This window comes from Felis catus, chromosome F1 (assembly GCF_018350175.1).
Source record: "Felis catus isolate Fca126 chromosome F1, F.catus_Fca126_mat1.0, whole genome shotgun sequence".
Lineage (NCBI taxonomy): Eukaryota > Metazoa > Chordata > Mammalia > Carnivora > Felidae > Felis > Felis catus.
The window spans coordinates 68,487,594-68,507,427 of record NC_058384.1 but is presented as its reverse complement, the minus strand read 5'-3'; the positions used below and the strand labels follow the sequence as shown (position 1 = coordinate 68,507,427).

The 19,834-nt window shown below is 57.2% G+C and overlaps 1 protein-coding gene and 1 pseudogene across 1 annotated transcript in view; one reads left to right on the top strand and one right to left on the bottom strand.

Moving 5' to 3' along the window:
* The window catches only part of IL6R (interleukin 6 receptor), a 45,278-nt gene that overhangs the window by 15,802 nt on the left and 9,642 nt on the right, over positions 1 to 19,834 (top strand). Inside the window, exons 3-9 of the mRNA XM_023248073.2 lie at positions 872 to 995; positions 2,610 to 2,791; positions 3,030 to 3,196; positions 3,648 to 3,789; positions 15,666 to 15,712; positions 16,839 to 16,908; positions 19,575 to 19,665. Coding sequence (XP_023103841.2) covers positions 872 to 995; positions 2,610 to 2,791; positions 3,030 to 3,196; positions 3,648 to 3,789; positions 15,666 to 15,712; positions 16,839 to 16,908; positions 19,575 to 19,665 — 823 coding nt within the window. The remainder of the gene's footprint in view (positions 1 to 871; positions 996 to 2,609; positions 2,792 to 3,029; positions 3,197 to 3,647; positions 3,790 to 15,665; positions 15,713 to 16,838; positions 16,909 to 19,574; positions 19,666 to 19,834) is intronic.
* Positions 14,960 to 15,074, bottom strand: LOC111558435 (annotated as a pseudogene).

The following is a 19,834-nucleotide window of genomic DNA, read 5'->3' as shown; positions in this document are numbered from 1 at the left end:
TGGAGGCCTGGAGTGCTCCTCCTTCACGGCTTCACCTCTGTCCCCTCGGTGTCCTCGCTGGCAAATGTGGTTAATTTTTTTTTTTTTTAATTTTTTTTTTTCAACGTTTATTTATTTTTTTGGGACAGAGAGAGACAGAGCATGAACGGGGGAGGGGCAGAGAGAGAGGGAGACACAGAATCAGAAACAGGCTCCAGGCTCCGAGCCATCAGCCCAGAGCCTGACGCGGGGCTCGAACTCACGGACCGCGAGATCGTGACCTGGCTGAAGTCGGACGCTTAACTGACTGCGCCACCCAGGCGCCCCTGTGGTTAATTTTTTTTAAAATTTTTAATGTTTTTTATTTATTTTTGAGGGGGGGGAGGGGCAGAGAGAGAGAGAGAGAGAGAGACAGAATCCAAAGCAGGCTCCAGGCTCCAGGCTGTCAGCACAGAGCCTGATGTGGGGCTCGAACCCACAAACCATGAGATCATGACCTGAGCTGAAGTCAGACGTTCAACCGACTGAGCCACCCAGGCGCCCCTTTTTAGTTTTTTTTTTTGATATTTATTTATTTTTGGGAGAGAGAGAGAGAGAATGAGCGAGGGAAAAGCAGAGAGAGAGGGAGACACAGAATCCGAAGCAGGCTCCAGGCTCTGAGCGGTCAGCACAGAGCCCGACGCCGGTCTCGAAGTCACAAACGGCGAGATCCAAGATCATAACCTGAGCTGATGTCAGACACTTCACCCGACTGAGCCACCCGGGCGCCCCAAATGTGGTTAATTTTTTACTTACTTGGAGTTGTTGCAGAGATTGAATGAGTGAGTGTGTGGGGGGGGCTGTTTGGCCTCAGGGCCGTGCCCCCCTCACACTGGCCACCCTTTCCCTTCAGCCCCTCCCGAGGAGCCCCAGATCACCTGCTTCCGGAAGAGCCCCCTCAGCAAGGTGGCCTGTGAGTGGGGTCCTCGGAGCCCCCCCTCCGGGACGACCAGGGCCACGCTTCTGGTGAGGAAGTTGTGAGTATCTGGGTCGGGGTGTGTGTCTGCATCCTCACTGCGCCCCCCCCCCCCACAGCGGCCCCGCGGGGGGCACTGGCGGCCAGCAGTTCCCAGACATCCTTGTCATCAATGCAAAGTCATCCTTTGGGTGGGGAGGAGGGAGCGGGGGACTGGCCAGGGCGGGGCAGGGCTGCGCTTCCAGCCATGCCACCAGCGGGGGGGGGGGGTGTCATGGTCATTTTCCTTGTTTAGCAGACGGAGAAGCTGAGGTTGAGAGACTGATTAACTTGTTTGAGGCCATCTTGCTGGTAGTTGCTCTCCTAGGAATCACATCCCAGCCTGTCTGGTTTTATTCAAAATGCCAGATCTTGGGCGTTGCCCCCAGGGAGAGATGTCCCAATGCCAGGAGAGCGCCGGCCGGCTCCTTATCGGCTCCTCATCGGCCTTGACTGGGAGCCTTTATCAGGCTCCTTCCACTAGAAAGGCCTGGAGAGGAGTAGGCTGGGGCCCGGGGGAGCGGGGCTGGGGCAGGAGGTGGAAGATGACCCTGTGGTTAGTCCCTCTCTGTCCCAGAGCCTCAGCCCTTGCTCCGGGCATTTGCAAGGGAGTCTGAGCTGAGTTTTCAGAGCGTCAGGAAATCCAAGCAGTGACTGCACCGGGGGACTGGTCTCTGCCGGGTCTGTTGGCAGAGTGTCGCGTGCTAATATTAATGCTTCGGGCTCCACGTAGAGCTGTGTAGACTGCCTGTCTGCAGAGGCACCGCGGCCCATAGGGAGAATCGGGACCATCTGGAACCTACAGCCGGGTCGTTCGGGTGACAGTCTGGGGCCTGGCAGGTGTTCGTGCGCAGCCTGCTCGGGGCAGAGGGCTGACCCAGGTGACGCTTGAGCTGGCGGACTTTGCGTGGGGGCTCATGCTTCCCTCCAGCAGCTGCTGGCACCTGGGCCCCCTCCTGAAGTGACCAAGGGGGAGGGGAGCCGCCACAGGGCCCTGCGCCCGGGGGGATCACACGGGCCCCTGGGAAGAGGCACGTGCACGTGGGGACACCCTCACCCCCTGTTCTGTCTCCCCGGTCCTTCCCTCGAGTGCTGGGTGAGGTCAGCAAGAGCCTTGGGCTAGGCGCTTACTAGAGCCCCACCCCTCCACCCCCACCCCGGATGGAGGTAGGATCGCGTTGGAGGGAAAGAGGCGATGACTCCCACTGGGAACGCAGGAGCAGGTTTCCCAGAAGGAGAGAATTTGCCCTGGGCCCGGGGTCTAAACCTGAATTAGCAGTGATCTGTCCCCCTGAGGCAGGGCGAGTGGCTGGGCCTTGCATGCCCACACATGTCGTAAGTGGGGAAGTCTCAGGCCTCTGAGCCAGGTAGGCCCCGATCTGACTCACCTCGAGTATGTGAATATTTCGTCAGCCTGCCAGAAACTCTCTCCCTCCTCGTGATGGTGATAGTGATCGTGATCGGGCCTGGCCTTGATCCCCGCACTGACCGTGAAGGCTGTCCTGGTCCCCTGAGGGGCGGGGGAGGGGGGGGAGGGCCAAGAGCACTCGGCCTGCAGGAGGCTGTGTGCCCGGCTGCCCACCCCCCTCCCAGAAGGGGCAGGAGCTGGTGGTGAGGCTGCGTGTCCTGTGTGCAGCGGGACCAGCCCCATGGGAGACTCGGAGGAGCCGTGCCAGTACTTTCCGGGGCCGCAGACCTTCTCCTGCCAGCTGGCAGTCCCTGAGGGGGACAACTCCTTGTACGTGGTGTCCCTGTGCGTCAGCAACGCCGCTGGGAGCAAGTCCAGCCATCCCCAAACGTTTGAGGGCTACGGAATCCGTGAGTAGGCTCTTTGGGACCCCCGCCCTCAGCTGCCTCTGTCCCCTCTGACCGAGGGCCCCTCGAGACTTCGTGGGGGGCAGGGAGGGGCTGGCTGTGGGGTCTGCTGAGCTGGTGCCTCTGGGCCCTTACTTGCCAGAGGGGAAGGGGGCTGGGGGAGGGGGGAGGGAGAGGGGGCTGGGCTGGGGTCCTGCCTGCTCCCCGGCTCGGCTCCAGCGTGCCTGCTCTTTCCCCACAGTGCAGCCTGACCCGCCTGTCAATGTCACCGTCACTGCTGTGCCCGGAAACCCCCGCTGGCTCAGGGTCACCTGGCGGGACCCCCCGTCCTGGAACTCCTACTTCTACAGGCTGCAGTTTGAGCTCCGATACCGGGCCGAGCGGTCGAAGACGTTCACAACGTGGATGGTAAGTTCTCCTTCGACTTCCGGACGGAGAAGGGCACTGGGTCCTCGGGGGCAGTGGGAAGGTTCTGGAAAGAACAACGCGGCTCCGGGTCCTGCTTTGTGAGTCGCCGCCCGAGTGGCTGTGGGTGAGTCCCTGAACCGTTCTGAGCCTCCGTCGTCCCGTCTGTCAGGCAGGAATGATGGCATGGGGCCCTCCTCTTCGAGGCTCTGTGTGGGAGGATGAGTGTGACCCGGGGAGGCAGGTGTGCCGCGGGTGTGACAGGCGGGCTTCTGTGAGCACGACATACAGCTTCTGCCTACAGGGGCGGGGGGCCTGGCCCGCTCTGGGCCGCAGGGGTGACGGTGCGGCCAAGTCGCTCACGGGGCCTGAGACGGTGCAGCTGGGGCGTGGGGCGCCGAGGGCACGCTGTCCCCGGGGAGCCGCCGACCCGAGCCCCCTCCCCCCACCCCAGGTCAAGGAGCTGCAGCATCACTGCATCATCCACGACGCCTGGAGAGGCGCGAGGCACAGGGTGCAGGTCCGGGCCCGGGAGGAGTTTGGGCACGGCTCCTGGAGCGCGTGGAGCCCGGAGGCCGCGGGCGCCCCGTGGACAGGTACCGAGTGGGGTTTGGGCGGGTACCCCGGTCTTAGCAAAGTCAGCCCAAATCCAGTGCTGAAACAGCAGCCACTTTGGAGAGAGGCCAGCCTGGCCTCTCCTGTGCTGCCTGTGGGTCCCTGGCGACGCGTGCTGCTGTCCTGTGGCCACTGGGACGCGAGCGGAGGCGGGGGTGGGGGGGGATCGCTCCACAGCTGGGGCTCCTCAGAGAATCTGTAGCTGTATTTAGTGAACCACAGTTACTAATATTTCCTATTTTTAAAAAGATGTTAAAGGCAGGGGTGCCTGGGTGGCTCAGTCAGTTGAGCGACCGACTTCGGCTCAGGTCGTGATCTCACAGTTTGTGGGTTTGAGCCCTGCTGTGCTGACAGCCCAGAGCCTGGAGCCTGTTTCAGATTCTATGCCTCCCTCTCTCGGACCCTCCCCATTCATGCTCTGTCTTCCTCTCTCTCAAAAATAAATAAACGTTAAAAAATAAATAAACAAACATTAAAAAAAAGATGTTACAGGTAAAAATAATTGCCTTTGGGGAATGATTGAAATTACTGTGGTTGTGATAGAACATGAAAAATTCTGCAAAAATATGAGAAAAATTATCATCAGTATTTTTGCCACCTAGAGAAAACCAGTGAGAGAGAACATTTTCATAGGTTTCTTTCCTTTCCTTAAATATGTGTGTGAGTGGGGGGAGAATACTGTGAGCATTCTCACATTAAATACTTTTGGAAATGTATTGTGTAGTAACTGCACGGTTAATGTTTTCTTAAGTGTTTATTTCTTTTGAGAGAGAGAGAGAGAGAGAGAGAGTGGGGCAGAAGCTGAGAGAGGGAGACTCAGACTCGGAAGCAGGCTCCACACTATCAGTACAGAGCAGGACGTGGGGCTGGAACTCATGACACTGGGATCACGACCTGAGCCGAGATCAAGAGTTGGACGCTCAACCACTGGGCCACCCAGGTGCCCCCAGTGTCTTGTCTTGTCTTCCGAAATTTTCATCAAGTTAGTACGCTCTCACGGCGAAGAAGCAAAGCAGGGCTTCTGGGAACAGTGGCCCGTGTCCCCCACTGGCCACCTCCAGTCCTGCTTTTGCAGAGGAAGCTGCTTGGCCTGATGCTCCTCGTTCTGCTGGTGCCTCCCGAACTCCGAGCAGCAGGCCAACACAGCTGCCTTGCCTTTTTCCTGAGGAAACGATTTGAGATGTCTTGAGACATCTTGATTCCTTGCTGTGAACGATTAGGATTCAGCAGACCCAGAGCCAGCGCAGGAACTTCTCAGATCGCAGTGCGTAGAGGGGCCGTCCGGCCTCTGGTTGGATGCTTCCAGAGGTGGAGAGCTCACTACCCACTGCAGCAGCCCACTCCATTGTTCGCAGTGTTTCCATTATAGAACGGCTTCCACACGGGCTTCCGGCTGAGCTCTCGTCCCCCCAGAAGCACGATCGAAACAAATGAGTTGCTCTTAAATTCCAGGCAAGTAAGACAAAAAAGGGAATACAGTACCCGTTTATTGAAGACACGTGGATAAAGAGGAAAAGGTAGAAAGGAGGGGAAAAAGGCGATTGCCCAGGCCCACCTGGCTGGCACGTCCTCGCACCGCAGCCCCGGGGGGAAGGCTCGCACACAGAGGTTGGTGTTCTTCCCCCGGAAGAGACGCGGCGTTCCCCCTTCCCCCCTGCTTTGCCACATGAGGCCCGTGCCTTTCGTGTCCCGGGGGAGCCGGACGAGTCGCCGTGGGCTCTTCCTAGTTGGACGCGCTTAACGTCCGGTGCAGGCTCAGATCTTCGCCGGCCCTTTTCCCGTCACCCGTCCGTCAGGGGCGGCAGGCGGGTTTCTGCCGGACCCTCTTCCCAAAGCCTATTTCCCACAAAGACTTGGGTGCGGAGGGAGGCCTGAGTCCTCTCTCTTACTTAGGGGGACCGTTTAAATCCATTGGGACATCCCTCAGGCTAGATCGTGGTGACCTGTCCACGGTTCGATTTGTACACACTTGGAGCCCAAACACGCTCATCTCCTGAGTGCTGAACCTGACCGGGGCCCCGGAGCCTTTGCGAGGGGAGAGAGCTGTGCACAGCCCCCGTGTGCGGGAAATGCTTCGGACGCACACCTCTTCGCTCAACCACTGGATTCAGATGGTCGCAAACGGCTCCAAGAAATTGCTTTGTGGGAAAGTTCTTTCTCTTTAGAAATGTTTAATCGTGGTGCAATTTGTACACATGACTTAAAATTTACGTGGTAACCGTTTGTAAGTGTATTAAAATGGTAGAAAGTACGTCCCCACGTCCACACCGCTGTGCGGCTGTCACACCGTCCATGTCCCAGAACTCTTCATCCTGCGAAACTGAAACTCTGTCCCCGTTAAACAGCGCCCCCGCCCCCGCCCCTGGTGTCGCCGTCGTCTCTATGCGTTTCGCTGCTGCCGGGCCTCATATAAGTGGACACCCCGCGTCTGTCCTCGTGACTGGCCTGTTTCCGTAGCGTCGAGTTCATCTGTGTAACACGTGTCAGAATCTCCTTCCTGTTTGAGGCTGAATAATATTCCATCGTATGAAGACACCGCGTCTTGCGTAACTGCTCCTCTGTGGTCGGGCACTTGGGTTCCTTCCACCTTATCTCTGTTGTGAAAAATGCCGCTGTGAACACGCTGTGTACGTATCTGTTTGGTCCCCTGCTTCCCGTTCTGTTGAGTACAGACCCAGAAGTGGAATTGCTGAATCATATAGTAGCTCTATTTTTAATTCTTTTGAGGAACTGTCGGACTGTTTTCCACAGTGGCTGCGCCATTTTACATTCTTCTCTCTTTTTTTTTTTAACGTTTATTTATTTTTGAGACAGAGAGAGACAGAGCATGAACAGGGGAAGGGCAGAGAGAGAGGGAAACACAGAATGTGAAACAGGCTCCAGGCTCTGAGCTGTCAGCACAGAGCCCGAAGCGGGGCTCGAACTCACGGACTTCGAGATCGTGACCTGAGCCGAAGTCGGACGCTTAACCGACCAAGCCACCCAGGCGCCCCAGCATTCTTCTTTCTTTAAGTTTATTTTGAGAGAGAGCGTGTGTGCAGGTGCAAGCAGGGGAGGGGCAGACGGGGAGAGAGAGAATCCCACGCAGGCTCCGCACTGTCAGTGCAGAGCCCGACATGGGGCTCGAACCCACAAACCGTGAGATCGTGGCCTGAGCCGAAATCAAGAGTCAGACGCTCAACTGCTCACCTAAGCCACCCAGGTGCCCCCGCACCGTTTTGAGTTCTTATCAGCAACGAACAGGGTTCCAGTTTCTTCACATCCTCATGACACTTGTTATTTTCCGGTTTTGTTTGTTTGTTTGTTTGTTTTGAGACTCGCCGTCCCACTGGCCGTGAGGCAGTACTGTGGTTTTGATTTGCTTTTCCGTAATGATTAGTGGTGGTGAGCAACTTTCTGTGTGCTTCTGGCCACGGGTGCATCTTCTTTGGAGGAGTGTCTGTTCAAGAAGAAAGTTCTTCCTCGTGTCAACCCAGCGCTGCCCTCCGGGGTAACCCGAGCCCGTCGGCTGGTCTGCTCTGTGGGCCTCCGGGCCCCGCGTCCGCCTGCCTTTCTCTTTCCGGGCTGTGGTGCAGCCGGCCCGACCCGCGGGACTCCCCGTCTGGCTGCCTTTTCCCGCACCCGGTCTCCCTTGCGGATGTCCCTCTTTAAATGACTGACCCCGTCCCCACAGAGGGAGCGCCAGCCCCGAGGACAGCCTCTGTCGTTCCTGTGGCTGGAGCGAGCGTGGGGCTCACACACCGCACCTGGCTGCTTCTCGCATCAGCCTCGGAAGCGCGGAGACCCCGTCCTGTGCGTGTGTGGTTTCGGGGGGTCTCCAGAGCCCCAGCGGTAAAGACGCCGAGAGACGGCCGGCTGTTCCCCCGCCGTGAAGGGCAGAGCCGGGGGACGTGCCAGGGGCTTTGGGCTGGACACCAGGGAGCGCCGTGGGAGCGAGGGTTAGCGCCCCACCGCCGGCCCAGTCCCAGGGCCGTTGGGCTTGTCTGTGCCCTGGCGCCGGGGCGCTCCCCAAGCGCAGGACCCCCGCGTGCAGGCCGCGCCTGCCCCCTGGCCTCGGCCTGGGGGTGCTGACCTCTGGGGACGCGGGGGTCGCGGGGAGCACGGCGGAGCGCGGAGTCAGGGCTGGCGACCCGTCAGAGCCTCGGCCGGGCCGTGGGGAAAGTGGGGACGCTGCGGTGCGTCTCGTTCCCTTCGGGGAGCCGTCCGTAAAACGCGCTGCAGCCTGTTTTCCGAAGCAAATGCTCCTGGTGACGTACTTTCTGCCGGTCTGTCCCGGCTTCCGGTGCCGTCACATCCGCGTGGATCGGGGGAGCCAACGTGTGCGCCCGGCGTGTCCTCTGTGCGCGTGGGTCCCGGCGGCCCTGCTCGGTGCTCTGTGCCCGGGTCCCGCAGGGCAGGCGGGTGTCGATGAGCACGCCCAGTGTCGCTTTGCCTGTCTGCTCGTGGCCGGGCACGTACTGCCTCCTGTCCTGGCGTGTCGGAGCCTGGAGGTCCGGTGGTTGTCTTGTGCGGCCGCCAGGCCGGCCGGGACCGAGAGCCCTGGTCAAAGTCTGCACGAAGCCGGAGAGGAGACGCCCTTCCGCACACGGGGCATTGTGGGGCCGCGGCGGCCGCAGGGCGGCCCAGACAGAGCCGGGGAAGCTTCACGGGGGTGGGGGGAGGGGTTGTGTCGAGTCCCGGAGGGTGTGTGGGACTGTCCCCACAGAGAAGGGGACAGCAGGCCGGCCGTGCAGCGAGCAGAAGGTCCAGCACCTGCACAAGGTGGCTTGGGATGAGGCAGGTGCCGGAAGGCCCGTTCCAGGCAGGGGGGTCTGGTGCAGGGTGGAGAGGGCCCGTGCGGCTTGGATCCCCCCACCCCCACCCCGAGCTGCTCCGGGAGGCCAAGTGAGCCCCCCAAGTGAGAGGGGCGGTCAGCCCCTCTCGAGTGGGAGGCCGCCCTCCAGGCCCCTCCTCCCGCGGCCCCGACAGGGTGGCATCGAGCGAGCCCCTTTGCAGAGCGAGCGTGGGGCGGGGGCCTGGGCAGCCCTTCGGACCCGCTCCCACAGCATGCTCACCGCGTGCAGCCTGGCCCCGGGCGGGTGCTGGGGCTTGCGGGCACAGGAGCCCTTGGGGTGTCCCGAGGTCGGAGCTGGTGGCCTCCCCGAGCCCAGGTGGGAACGGCCAGGGTTCAGGAGCCCGTCGGGCACAGGTTTCTGCAGAGGCTGTGCCCCGAGGGGCCTCCCAGGGCGGCTGCCAGCTGACCCCCACGCCTGGCCGCTCACTCACCTCCCCATTCCAGCGGCCCCAGGCACCTGCACACGTGTGTCCCACCACCTGGGGGGGCCGCACCGGTGAGCCCTGCCTGCACGCTGCCCGGTGCACTCACTCCTGCGCGCTGGGCCTCCACCGGCTGTGACATTTCTGAAGAGAGCTTTAGGGCCATATAAGGTTGCCAATCTTTAGAGGTTCATTCATTTTTGAGAGAGAGAGAGAGAGAGAGAGAGAGAGACAGACAGAGACAGTGTGAGCAGGGGAGGGGCAGAGAGAGGGGGAGACACAGAATCCGAAGCAGGCTCCGGGCTCCGAGCCGTCAGCACAGAGCCTGATGCGGGGCTTGAACTCCCGGACTGCGAGATCATGACTTGAGCCGAGGTCGGACGCTCAACGGGCTGAGCCACCCAGGCGCCCGGTGGTTGCCAACTTTTAATTTTGCTCAGTAAGGATGTGAATAGTTAAGTAAAATGTAGCTGTTGCCATATTGCCATTTTCCATCGTGTCATAAAGAAGGGGTGAGACGCTTCGGCAGCCAAGCTGCTCCCCCGAGGTTTTCTCCTGTGGCCTCAGACTAGGGGGCTCTCTGCAGACCACCCAGGGGTGCTTGGGGCCCGGCCGCAGGGGACTGTCAGCGCCTCCGTGAGGGCTTTGGTGTTTGCACCACGGGAGGAGCAGTGATTGACTTTCTGGTTGGTGGTTTGTGGCCTGTGTAGGCAGGTGGGAGGCAGGGACTGAGCCCAGAGGGGGTGGCCCTGCAGACAGCTGTCCCCTGGCCCCCTTCCTGCAGGCGTCTGGCTCTGTGGTTCGTCCCCCTGTCCCTGTCCCCTCCCCTCTCTGCAACCTCGGCCTCCTTTTTTCTTTTTCCGCTTTTTATTCTTGGCCCACTTGTTTCGCTCTCTGTACTCCTACCCCTGAGCCCTGCCCTTAACTGGTCATAATATGCAACTTAAAAATATTTTGTTAGAAAAAAATGTATGTTCTCTGCACCTCCCCGGTTTTATTGAGATATAATTGACATATCATGTCGTATTAGTTTCAGATGTACAACTTAATGACTTGGTATTTGTATATGTTGCTGAATGATGATCACACCGTCTGTCCGTCACCACACATGGTTACAGATAGTGTGTCTCTTGTGATGAGAGCTTCTAAGATCCAGTCTCGGCAACTTTCAAATAAGCAATGTGGGCACTGTTCACTGTGGTCGCTGTACCGTGCATCACATCCCCAGGACTTGTTGTTATTTTGTAAAAAATGTTTACAAAGTTTCTTTATTTATTTTGAGAGAGTGCATGGGAGGGACGGAGAGAGAGAATCCCAAGCAGGCTCTGAGCTGCCAGCACACAGCCTGAGGTGGGGCTCGAACTCACGAACTGAGAGATCGTGATCTGAGCTGAAATCAAGAGGTGGACGCTTAACCCACTGAGCCAGCCAGGCAACCCCGGCCCCCAGGACTTGTTACGTTCTTTGTTCCCAATTCTGAGGTCAGTTCTTATTTATTTATTTATTTATTTATTTATTTATTTATTTATTTATTTATTTTAATGTTTATTCTTTTTTTTTTATATGAAATTTATTGACAGATTGGTTTCCATACAACACCCAGTGCTCATCCCAAAAGGTGCCCTCCTCAATACCCATCACCCACCCTCTCCTCCCTCCCACCCCCCATCAACCCTCAGTTTGTTCTCAGTTTTTAACAGTCTCTTATGCTTTGGCTCTCTCCCACTCTAACCTCTTTTTTTTTTTTTTTTCCTTCCCCTCCCCCATGGGTTCCTGTTAAGTTTCTCAGGATCCACATAAGAGTGAGACCATATGGTATCTGTCTTTCTCTGTATGGCTTATTTCACTTAGCATCACACTCTCCAGTTCCATCCACGTTGCTACAAAAGGCCATATTTCATTTTTTCTCATTGCCACGTAATATTCCATTGTGTATATAAACCACAATTTCTTTATCCATTCATCAGTTGATGGACATTTAGGCTCTTTCCATAATTTGGCTATTGTTGAGAGTGCTGCTATGAACATTGGGGTACAAGTGGCCCTATGCATCAGTACTCCTGTATCCCTTGGATAAATTCCTAGCAGTGCTATTGCTGGGTCATAGGGTAGGTCTATTTTTAATTTTCTGAGGAACCTCCACACTGCTTTCCAGAGCGGCTGCACCAATTTGCATTCCCACCAACAGTGCAAGAGGGTTCCCGTTTCTCCACATCCTCTCCAGCATCTATAGTCTCCTGATTTGTTCATTTTGGCCACTCTGACTGGCGTGAGGTGATACCTGAGTGTGGTTTTGATTTGTATTTCCCTGATGAGGAGCGACGCTGAACATCTTTTCATGTGCCTGTTGGCCATCCGGATGTCTTCTTTAGAGAAGTGTCTATTCATGTTTTCTGCCCATTTCTTCACTGGGTTATTTGTTTTTCGGGTGTGGAGTTTGGTGAGCTCTTTATAGATTTTGGATACTAGCCCTTTGTCCGATATGTCATTTGCGAATATCTTTTCCCATTCCGTTGGTTGCCTTTTAGTTTTGTTGGTTGTTTCCTTTGCTGTGCAGAAGCTTTTTATCTTCATAAGGTCCCAGTAATTCACTTTTGCTTTTAATTCCCTTGCCTTTGGGGATGTGTCGAGTAAGAGATTGCTACGGCTGAGGTCAGAGAGGTCTTTTCCTGCTTTCTCCTCTAAGGTTTTGATGGTTCCCTGTCTCACATTTAGGTCCTTTATCCATTTTGAGTTTATTTTTGTGAATGGTGTGAGAAAGCGGTCTAGTTTCAACCTTCTGCATGTTGCTGTCCAGTTCTCCCAGCACCATTTGTTAAAGAGGCTGTCTTTTTTCCATTGGATGTTCTTTCCTGCTTTGTCAAAGATGAGTTGGCCATACGTTTGTGGGTCTAGTTCTGGGGTTTCTATTCCATTCCATTGGTCTATGTGTCTGTTTTTGTGCCAATACCATGCTGTCTTGATGATGACAGCTTTGTAGTAGAGGCTAATGTTTATTCATTTTTGAGAGAGAGCGTGTGAGCGGGGGAGGGGCAGAGACAGAAGGAGACACAGAATCCAAAGCGGGCTCCAGGCTCTGAGCTGTCAGCACACAGCCCGACGAGGGGCTCGAACCCACAAACTGCGAGATCATGACCTGAGCTGAAGCTGGATACTCAACTGACTGAGCCCCCCAGGCACCCCAGGTCCGTTTTAAAACAAATACCGTGCACCAGGCTGGGGTACTTTCCGCGCACGTGATCTCAGGTGATCTGTCCCGGAGGAAGCTGTCCGCCTTGCTCAGAAGTGAGGAGACGGTGTCTAAGAGAGGTTTGGTGTCTTGACCAGATTGTCTGTTTACTGGTCCTGAAGGCCTCTGCCTTCTTTACCCTGGACTTCTCTGTTCCAAAACCCGAGCAGACAGACTCAGACCAACCCTCAAGTTAACGGAAAGAAGTTTCTTGTTTTAAGAACTCGTGTGAAAAAAACGCCCAAAACTCATGTGTGTTCACCAATTTTGTTAGGAATGTGAAAGTGCCTCCTGTCGTCTCGGAAATAGTCACACAAGGAAAACCCGCAGTGGCAACACGCTTCATGTTTCGAGTAGTCTTTTTCCTAAGTGCTTTTCCATAATCGAAATTTTACTAACTACACGGTTCTTGAGAAAAATGTGTTAAATACTAGGTTCACAGAGATGAGCAAATACAGTCTCTGAATCTGGGAAATGTTCAATCTAGAGATGGGTTTAAAATAAAGAAAAAAAGTGCGTTTTTAGAGCCAGAAAGATGGGTCACTCACTTCTTACAAAACCGGACAAGTCGTTGAACGTCCCTGGGGCTGTTTCCCCATCTGTGGAATGGGGGTGAGTAACGGGACTGTGACAGAGTGACCGAGTGCTGTCCTGAAGCCTGGACTTGTGAAGTCATGTGAAGTAGGAGGCTGGCACGTGGTAGGTGCTCCGTAAATGCAGGCTCTCGTTACCGCCACAGCCACTTCCGGGGCCGCGGGGACACGAGGGACACGGGGATACGGAGCTGCGGGGACACGGGGATACGGGGACACGGGTGTGCGTTCCTTCTCTCGCCCAACTCGCCGGCCGGAGGGAGATGTTAGGAAATAGAAATGCTTCTGCCTAAACAGGAAAACGCACCGCGCTCCCTGACGTGGGCAACGTCTCTCTGAGCCTCAGTGTCTTTGTAAACCTGAGCTCACGGTGCCTGCCTCCTGGGGACACTGGGTGTAAGACGGGACAGAACTTCAGGCGCCTGGACGCCTCGGGGCTGGTGCGTCGTGGCCGTCCCCAAAGGCCGGTCCCGGCAGCGTTCGTGATACTTTACTGGTGGTCTTGGCCTGACTGCCCTTGAGCCCCGGTGTGTCCGTCTGTAAAGTGGAAATGGTTTTTATTCAGAACAACGCAAAAGACTTTACCTTCTCTCTCTGGGGACACAATGGTCTGAATCGGGGCCCCATGGTCATCAAGGTCACCTAAGACTTTTAAAAAGTCTCGTTATGTGAGACTTAATTTTAAGGTATTTTGTTACTAATGTTTGTTTATTTTGAGAGAGAGAGAGAAAGAGAGAACGAGCTGGGAAGGGGCAGAGAGAGAGAGGGAGAGAGAGGATCCCGAGAGGGCTCCGTGCTGTCAGCACGGAGCCTGACGAGGGGCTTGAACTCGGGACCCTGAGATCACGACCCGAGTCGAAGCCAAGCGTCGGATGCTTAACGACCGAGCCACCCAGGCGCGCCTGTAGAGCCTTTAAAAGCCCCGATATCTGGGTCCCAGCCCCGAGGTTCTGAGGCCACTGACCAAGGAAGGGATCTAAAGAGCCACCCAGGGAGGGAACGTGGCCGGGTTTGGGAAGCCCTGGACCGAGTGGCCGTCTGTGGTCAGCTGTATGTCCCGGCAGGGCTGCCCCGACCCCTGGTTTCAGCTCTCGTCAGTGCCCCGTGCCCTGTGCGCGGCCGGCCGTCACCCGCGGTGTACCTGCATGTTCTCCGCTAGGCACTGGCTCCTCCCCGTCGTCCCCAGGCTGATCTCGGGCTGACCGGCTGTGTGATCTTGGACTCGCTGCTCTCCCTCTCTGGGCTCTGTTTCCTCTGCACGATGGGATGGTGAACATGCTCTGGTGTCCCCTCCGGGGCTGCTGCTGTGGGTTTCCTCCCCTCCTGGGGACAGCACTGTCCTGCTGGACATTCCCTCCTGAGCAGAAGCGTGGTCACCTTCTCCGTCCCCTTATTCTACTCCTGGTTCAGGTTAGGCTCCGTATCTTTGTGTAAACTGTTTCCGTAGTGTTTTTAACTTCTCAACGGAAAAATGATGGGCTGGAAAGAAAATATTTAAACCCCAGAGCATTCCACCCGTGGCCTGTCACAGTTCAGGCCCTGGTCCCTCGGGCCCACGCTTGCCGCAAGGCCTGTCCTCTTGTTGGTGCTCTTTGATGCCTGGCCTCCTGTGGCGGGGGGGTGGGGGGTGGGGGGCGGGGTTCTGCAGAAATACTGTTCCCAGGAAGGGGGGCCTCCTGTGTGCCTGGACCATGTCCCTTACTGGGCAAAGCCTACCAAACCCACCCGGGTGGATGAGAACTTAACTATTTTTTATTGTGAAAGGTGAATAGAAGAAAATTAAAATGTTGGGGTGCCTGGGGGGCTCAGGTCATGATCTCATGGTTTTTGGGTTCGAGCCCCATATCTGGCTCTGTGCTGACAGCTCAGAGCCTGGAGCCTCCTTTGGATCCTCTGTCTCTCTCTCTGCCCCTCCCCCACTCACCTCTGTCTCTCTCTCTCTCTCTCTCTCTCAAAAATAAACATTTAAAAAATTAAAAAAAAAAATTTTAATGTCAATAGTGCTTCCATCCAGCGACGTGTTCTGTTTGTTTGCTCCCTGTGTGTAAATATATATGTATGTATATAATGTATAATAAACAGTGACATAAATCTCTTTCTTCCCATCCAAGTACTAACTAGGCCCAACCCTGCTTAGCTTCCGAGATCAGATGAGATCGGGCGTGTTCAGGGTGGTATGACCGTGGACTAAATCTCTTTCTTTAGGGACTTTACATCAGACCGTATGAGCCTCCCTTGTCTTGTATTTTTCGTGTAACTATATTCTCAACATTTTTCTCCTTTATTTTTCTTTCTTTTTTTTTTTAATTTATTTTTTTTAATGTTTATTTATTTTTGAGACAGAGACAGACAGAGCATGAACAGGGGAGGGGCAGAGAGAGAGGGAGACACAGAATCTGAAACAGGCTCCAGGCTCTGAGCTGTCAGCCCAGAGCCCGACGCGGGGCTCGAACTCACAGACCGTGAGATCATGACCTGAGCCGAAGTCGGCCGCCCAAGCGACCGAGCCACCCAAGGGCCCCTCTCCTTTATTTTTAAAGACTGTTGCAACCTATGGCTATCTCCTAACTTATATAACTATTTAATTTATGTAACGAATTTAATTATATACTTATATGTGGTTTTGTATGTAGTATTTGTATATACTTACATAACTAATTGTCTAGGGCTGGCTACCAGCTTATTCTAGCGTAACGTTCTTTTCGCCAACACGGCAGCGAGCTTACTCTGGGAGAGTTCGGGGTCTGTCCATCATTAATTGTGACTCTTCCGCCCACAGAACCCAGGAGCCCCCCAGCCAAGACGGAGGCGCCCCCCTCCACGCAGGTGAGTGGCCAGGACAGCAGCACCTGGGCTGGGGATTGTGGGCTGGCACCGGACGGAACTTGGTTCAGATCCCAGCCCTGCCGCTTACTGGAAATGTGGCCACGGGCCGGTCACGTGCTGTCTTTGAGCCTCTGTACAACGGGGTCAGAGCAGTTCGGTTGTCCCAGGACTGTCGCGGCCACGGTGGTCTGTGGAGTTGGCTGGCCTGGCTCGAAGAACGCCCTGTGCCTCGTGGCCGAGGTCTCGTCTCTGATCTGAGAGACGCCACTGAGCTCGGAATCAAATTCGGTGCATCTGAGCCTTTCCTCTGTGGGCTCCCGGTGTCATAATTTTCTGGAAAGAGGATTACCTCTGAAGCTGCTTAACAAATCTTTGGGTAATCCAATTTCCCACCCAGCTGCCTGTCCTGTGGTCCTTAATCCCCTGAGGGCCAGCTAAACTGGGAGGCTCAGCCCCTCCTGGAGCCAGCAGCCCAGGGAAGGAGCCCCGGCCTCGCACCTCATACGTGGCCGATGCAGGGCTTCCCAGGCACCGGCGGAAGAGGCTCCGGGTACAGCCTGTGCCGTGTGGCCAGGTGCGGGGTGGGCGCTGGCTGAGGGCCAGCCCAGATGTGCTCGGTGCTGAGCCCTGTACCCGCAGTCCCGTTTGATCCTGTCGTTAGCCGGGGTTCAGAGCTAAGGCGGTGGTGCCTGCGAGGGAGGAAAACAGATACCCACGTGGGTTACAGGATCTGTCCAAGGTCACAGAGCTGGTAAGTGGGGGGTCCAGGATTCTGGCCCGCGGTTTTCCCAGGAGATGGGGGCACCCGCACCCTGGCATGGGACGTGGGGGACAGTGCTGCTGTAGCCCGTCCGGGGAGCCTCTCCTTTGGGAGAGGTGCCGTGCCCCAAGCCCTGGTGGAGAGGCAGCCGGGAAGGAGTCCTGCCTCTTGCTGGCGAGGTATAGATACAAATAACGAAATGACGGTGCAGACGTCGAGAGGCTCAGGTCAGGAGTGGAGAGGTCCCGGAGGCACAGCGAAGGATGCCATGGATGGACCATAGAGGGCTGAGGAGGAGGTCTGAGCTGGTCCCAGATGATGGCGGAATCTGCAGAAACGCGCTTACAGGGGGGATCTCTGTTTTAGGCACCGACTACTAATGGAGACGATGAAAATAATCTCTTGAAAGATTCTGCAAATGCAACCAGCCTCCCAGGTAAGGACTGGGTGTATTCACACTCCGGTGATATCAGGGGCACAGGGACTTCTCTGCATCACGTCCGTTCTTATTCGGAAGTGTTGGCAGAAGGCCAGTCTGCTGAAGGGGAGGAGCTGTGACAGAGACGCTACTTTGCAGGCCCCCGTCTGAGGCCGTCGGCTGACGTAGGGTGAGGGAACCATAGGGAGAATGGCACAGATCAGTGAAATATGCCCCAGCTTGCCTAGAATACAAACAAAAGGGTTGGAGTCTGACACGGAATGCAGGCCGGCGGAACTCTCTGGGAGCCTGGATTTCGGTGCTCGGCCCCCGTGTACCTGCAAGAGCAGGAAAGCTCACCAGCGTCAGGAAGGACCCGGGTCCGCCATACGTGTGGGGCTCCCGGAGCGCAGGCTGGGTGGGCCTCAGCACGGCTCCTGGCTCTCTGTGGAAGCCCTCGCCCCACCGGATGCTGGCTGCCCAGGCCCCATCCCGGTTGCAGGCCCTGCTACAATGCACCTGGGAAGGACCTGCTGACTACCCGGGCCCGAGTTCTGCACAGCTGGGGGCTCGGGGGGACCGAAGCCACCCCACCCTCCCGGGGTCAGGCTCCGATGGAGGAGAGCAGGGAGTGCGGTGGAGAGCGGTGTGGAGACGGCCAAAGCAGAGGCATCGATAAAGCGAGGGGAGTTTGGAGATGTCCGAGGGTGTGTGCAGTTGGGATCACAGAACGTTCTGGGGGAGGTGCCGTTTGAATGGGCCTCGAGTGGTAGGGTGGGGGTGGGGTGCAGTTCAGGGGCTGCGGTGGGGAGGGGCCTCAGCGAGGAGCTCCTCCAGCCCTGTCTCCGGGAAGGCCGTCCGTGGGTCCATCGATGGCCAGGCTCCCTGCCCAGTGCCCAGTGGGCATGTGCCCGTGGCCTGATGCTCGCTGGGAATTTCATACTTATGTCGGAAACTGAGCACTTGATGCCCCTGGCCCTTTCCAGCCCCAGTCTCTCCTTTTCCATCCTCCTCGTCTTGGGAACCGGTGCCACATGCACTGGGCCGCTCAGGGCGGTCGGGGGCGGGCGGAGGGGGTCGAGCGCATGTCCTCTTCTACCCCTGCCCCACGTCCAGTCCCTGAGCCCTGCTGTTCCCAGGGACTCGTCCCCTCTGCCAGGACTTCAGGAGCTGGTGCGGGTCTCCCGTCTTTTCCTCCTAACCCCCAACAGACCCTCTTCAGCCAGCAGCCAGAGCGACTGTGCAGTCACAGATCTGGGCTCTGGTCTCTGTGGGGTCAGTGCCTGTCTCAGACCTCACCTTGTCCACTCTCCCTGTCGCTCGCTCTGCACTCACATTCTCTACCTCGGGGCCTTTGCACACGCTGCCTGCACTCACATTCTCTACCTCAGGGCCTTTGCACACGCTGCCTGCTCTGCCCGTGTGCTCTTCCCCTGACCTGGCCAGCTCCTTTACACAGCCAGGCCTCTGCTCGGAGCCCTCTGCTAGGGGCCTGTCCTACGTCTGACACCCCACCCCCAGCCCCCACCCCTGTCACTCCTTGACCTTCCTCTGCTTTCTTTGTCGTCATTGCCCTTGTCCCTGCTAAGGTCACGTGACATTTATTTGTTTGTCTCTCTGTTGATTAGAATGTAAGATCCAGGAAGGCGGGAGCTTTTCTGTCAGCCTGTATCCCTGTGGCTCCGAACAGAGACTTCTATCGATAAATAGTCAATAAACATTTGTTGAATGAGGGAAGGAACAAATATCAAAGACGGTGAAGTGTTAGTGAGGAAGCCAGTCATACTGCCTCTGTTACACGGCCGTCTCTGCCAGGTGCGGGGACACCCGTCCTGCAGCCGGTGCCCGGTCTGGGCTCCTGACAGCCGCGTCCAGCGGGCGCTCGAAGTGATGAGCGTCAGGAGGCATCGCGGCCCATGGTGGACACGCCTGGAGGAGCCCGGGAGCCGTGAGGGTGTGCGGGCCCAGCCACAGAGTGTGGACTCCGGGCACCAGCTCCGTGTGGCAGCTGTGGGAGGGGACGTGGTTGCCCACGGACCAGTTTGTTCTTTCGGTCCCCGCAGAGCCTGCTGTGTGCGGGCTCCGCATGAGCAGGGGGGGTTGACCGTGGGGACACCCGTGGTCCCGCTGCCGGGAGCTCGAGCTGCAGCTGGAGAGGTGCCCGCGGGCGCCTGGAGCGAGGTCGCTCCGCAGAGGAAATGGCATCACCTCTTGTGACGCCAAAGGTCTGGTTGGGGCTGGACGGCTCAGGCGGGAAGAGCATTCTGGAAGGGAAGGAGACTGGGGGCGGGGGGGCTCCGGAAGGAGCAGGAACATGGCACGTGGCGGACAAATGAGGTCCACGTGGCTGGGGCTTGAGGACCAAGTGGGGTGACAGGTGACACCCCAGTGGAGAAAGCTTGATTTCACCTGCCTGAGCCCCTGACACCGTCCTCAGTGGAGCTGCGTCGACGGGGTCCCCAAAGCCTCCAGGCTGTTGCACCCCCGTGCCTTGGGGGCCGGGCCAGAGCTGTTCAGTGGAGGGGGGGGCTCTCTCGCCAGGGCTGGGACCCCGGGGTCGCACTGGGCTGGGCCGAGTCCTCTGGAGCCAGCTCTGGCGGGCTAGCAGGCCTCCGGGGCGAGGTTCCCTCGGGTCCTGACAGCACCTGGTTTCCTGTTCCTCCTCCTGTTCTCTCTCCTCCTAGTGCAAGACTCTTCGGTGCCACTGCCCACCTTCCTAGTGGCCGGAGGAAGCCTGGCCTTCGGAACGCTCCTGTGCGTTGGCCTCGTCCTGAGGTGAGCAGGGTCCGGGGGACCCGTGGCCTCGTCCCGTGGTGAGCAGGGTCCAGGGGGCCCGTGGCCTCGTCCCATGGTGAGCGGGGTCCGGGGGGCCTGTGGCCTTGTCCCGTGGTGAGCAGGGTCCGGGAGGCAGTGGCCTCGTCCCGAGGTGAGCAGGGTCCGGGGG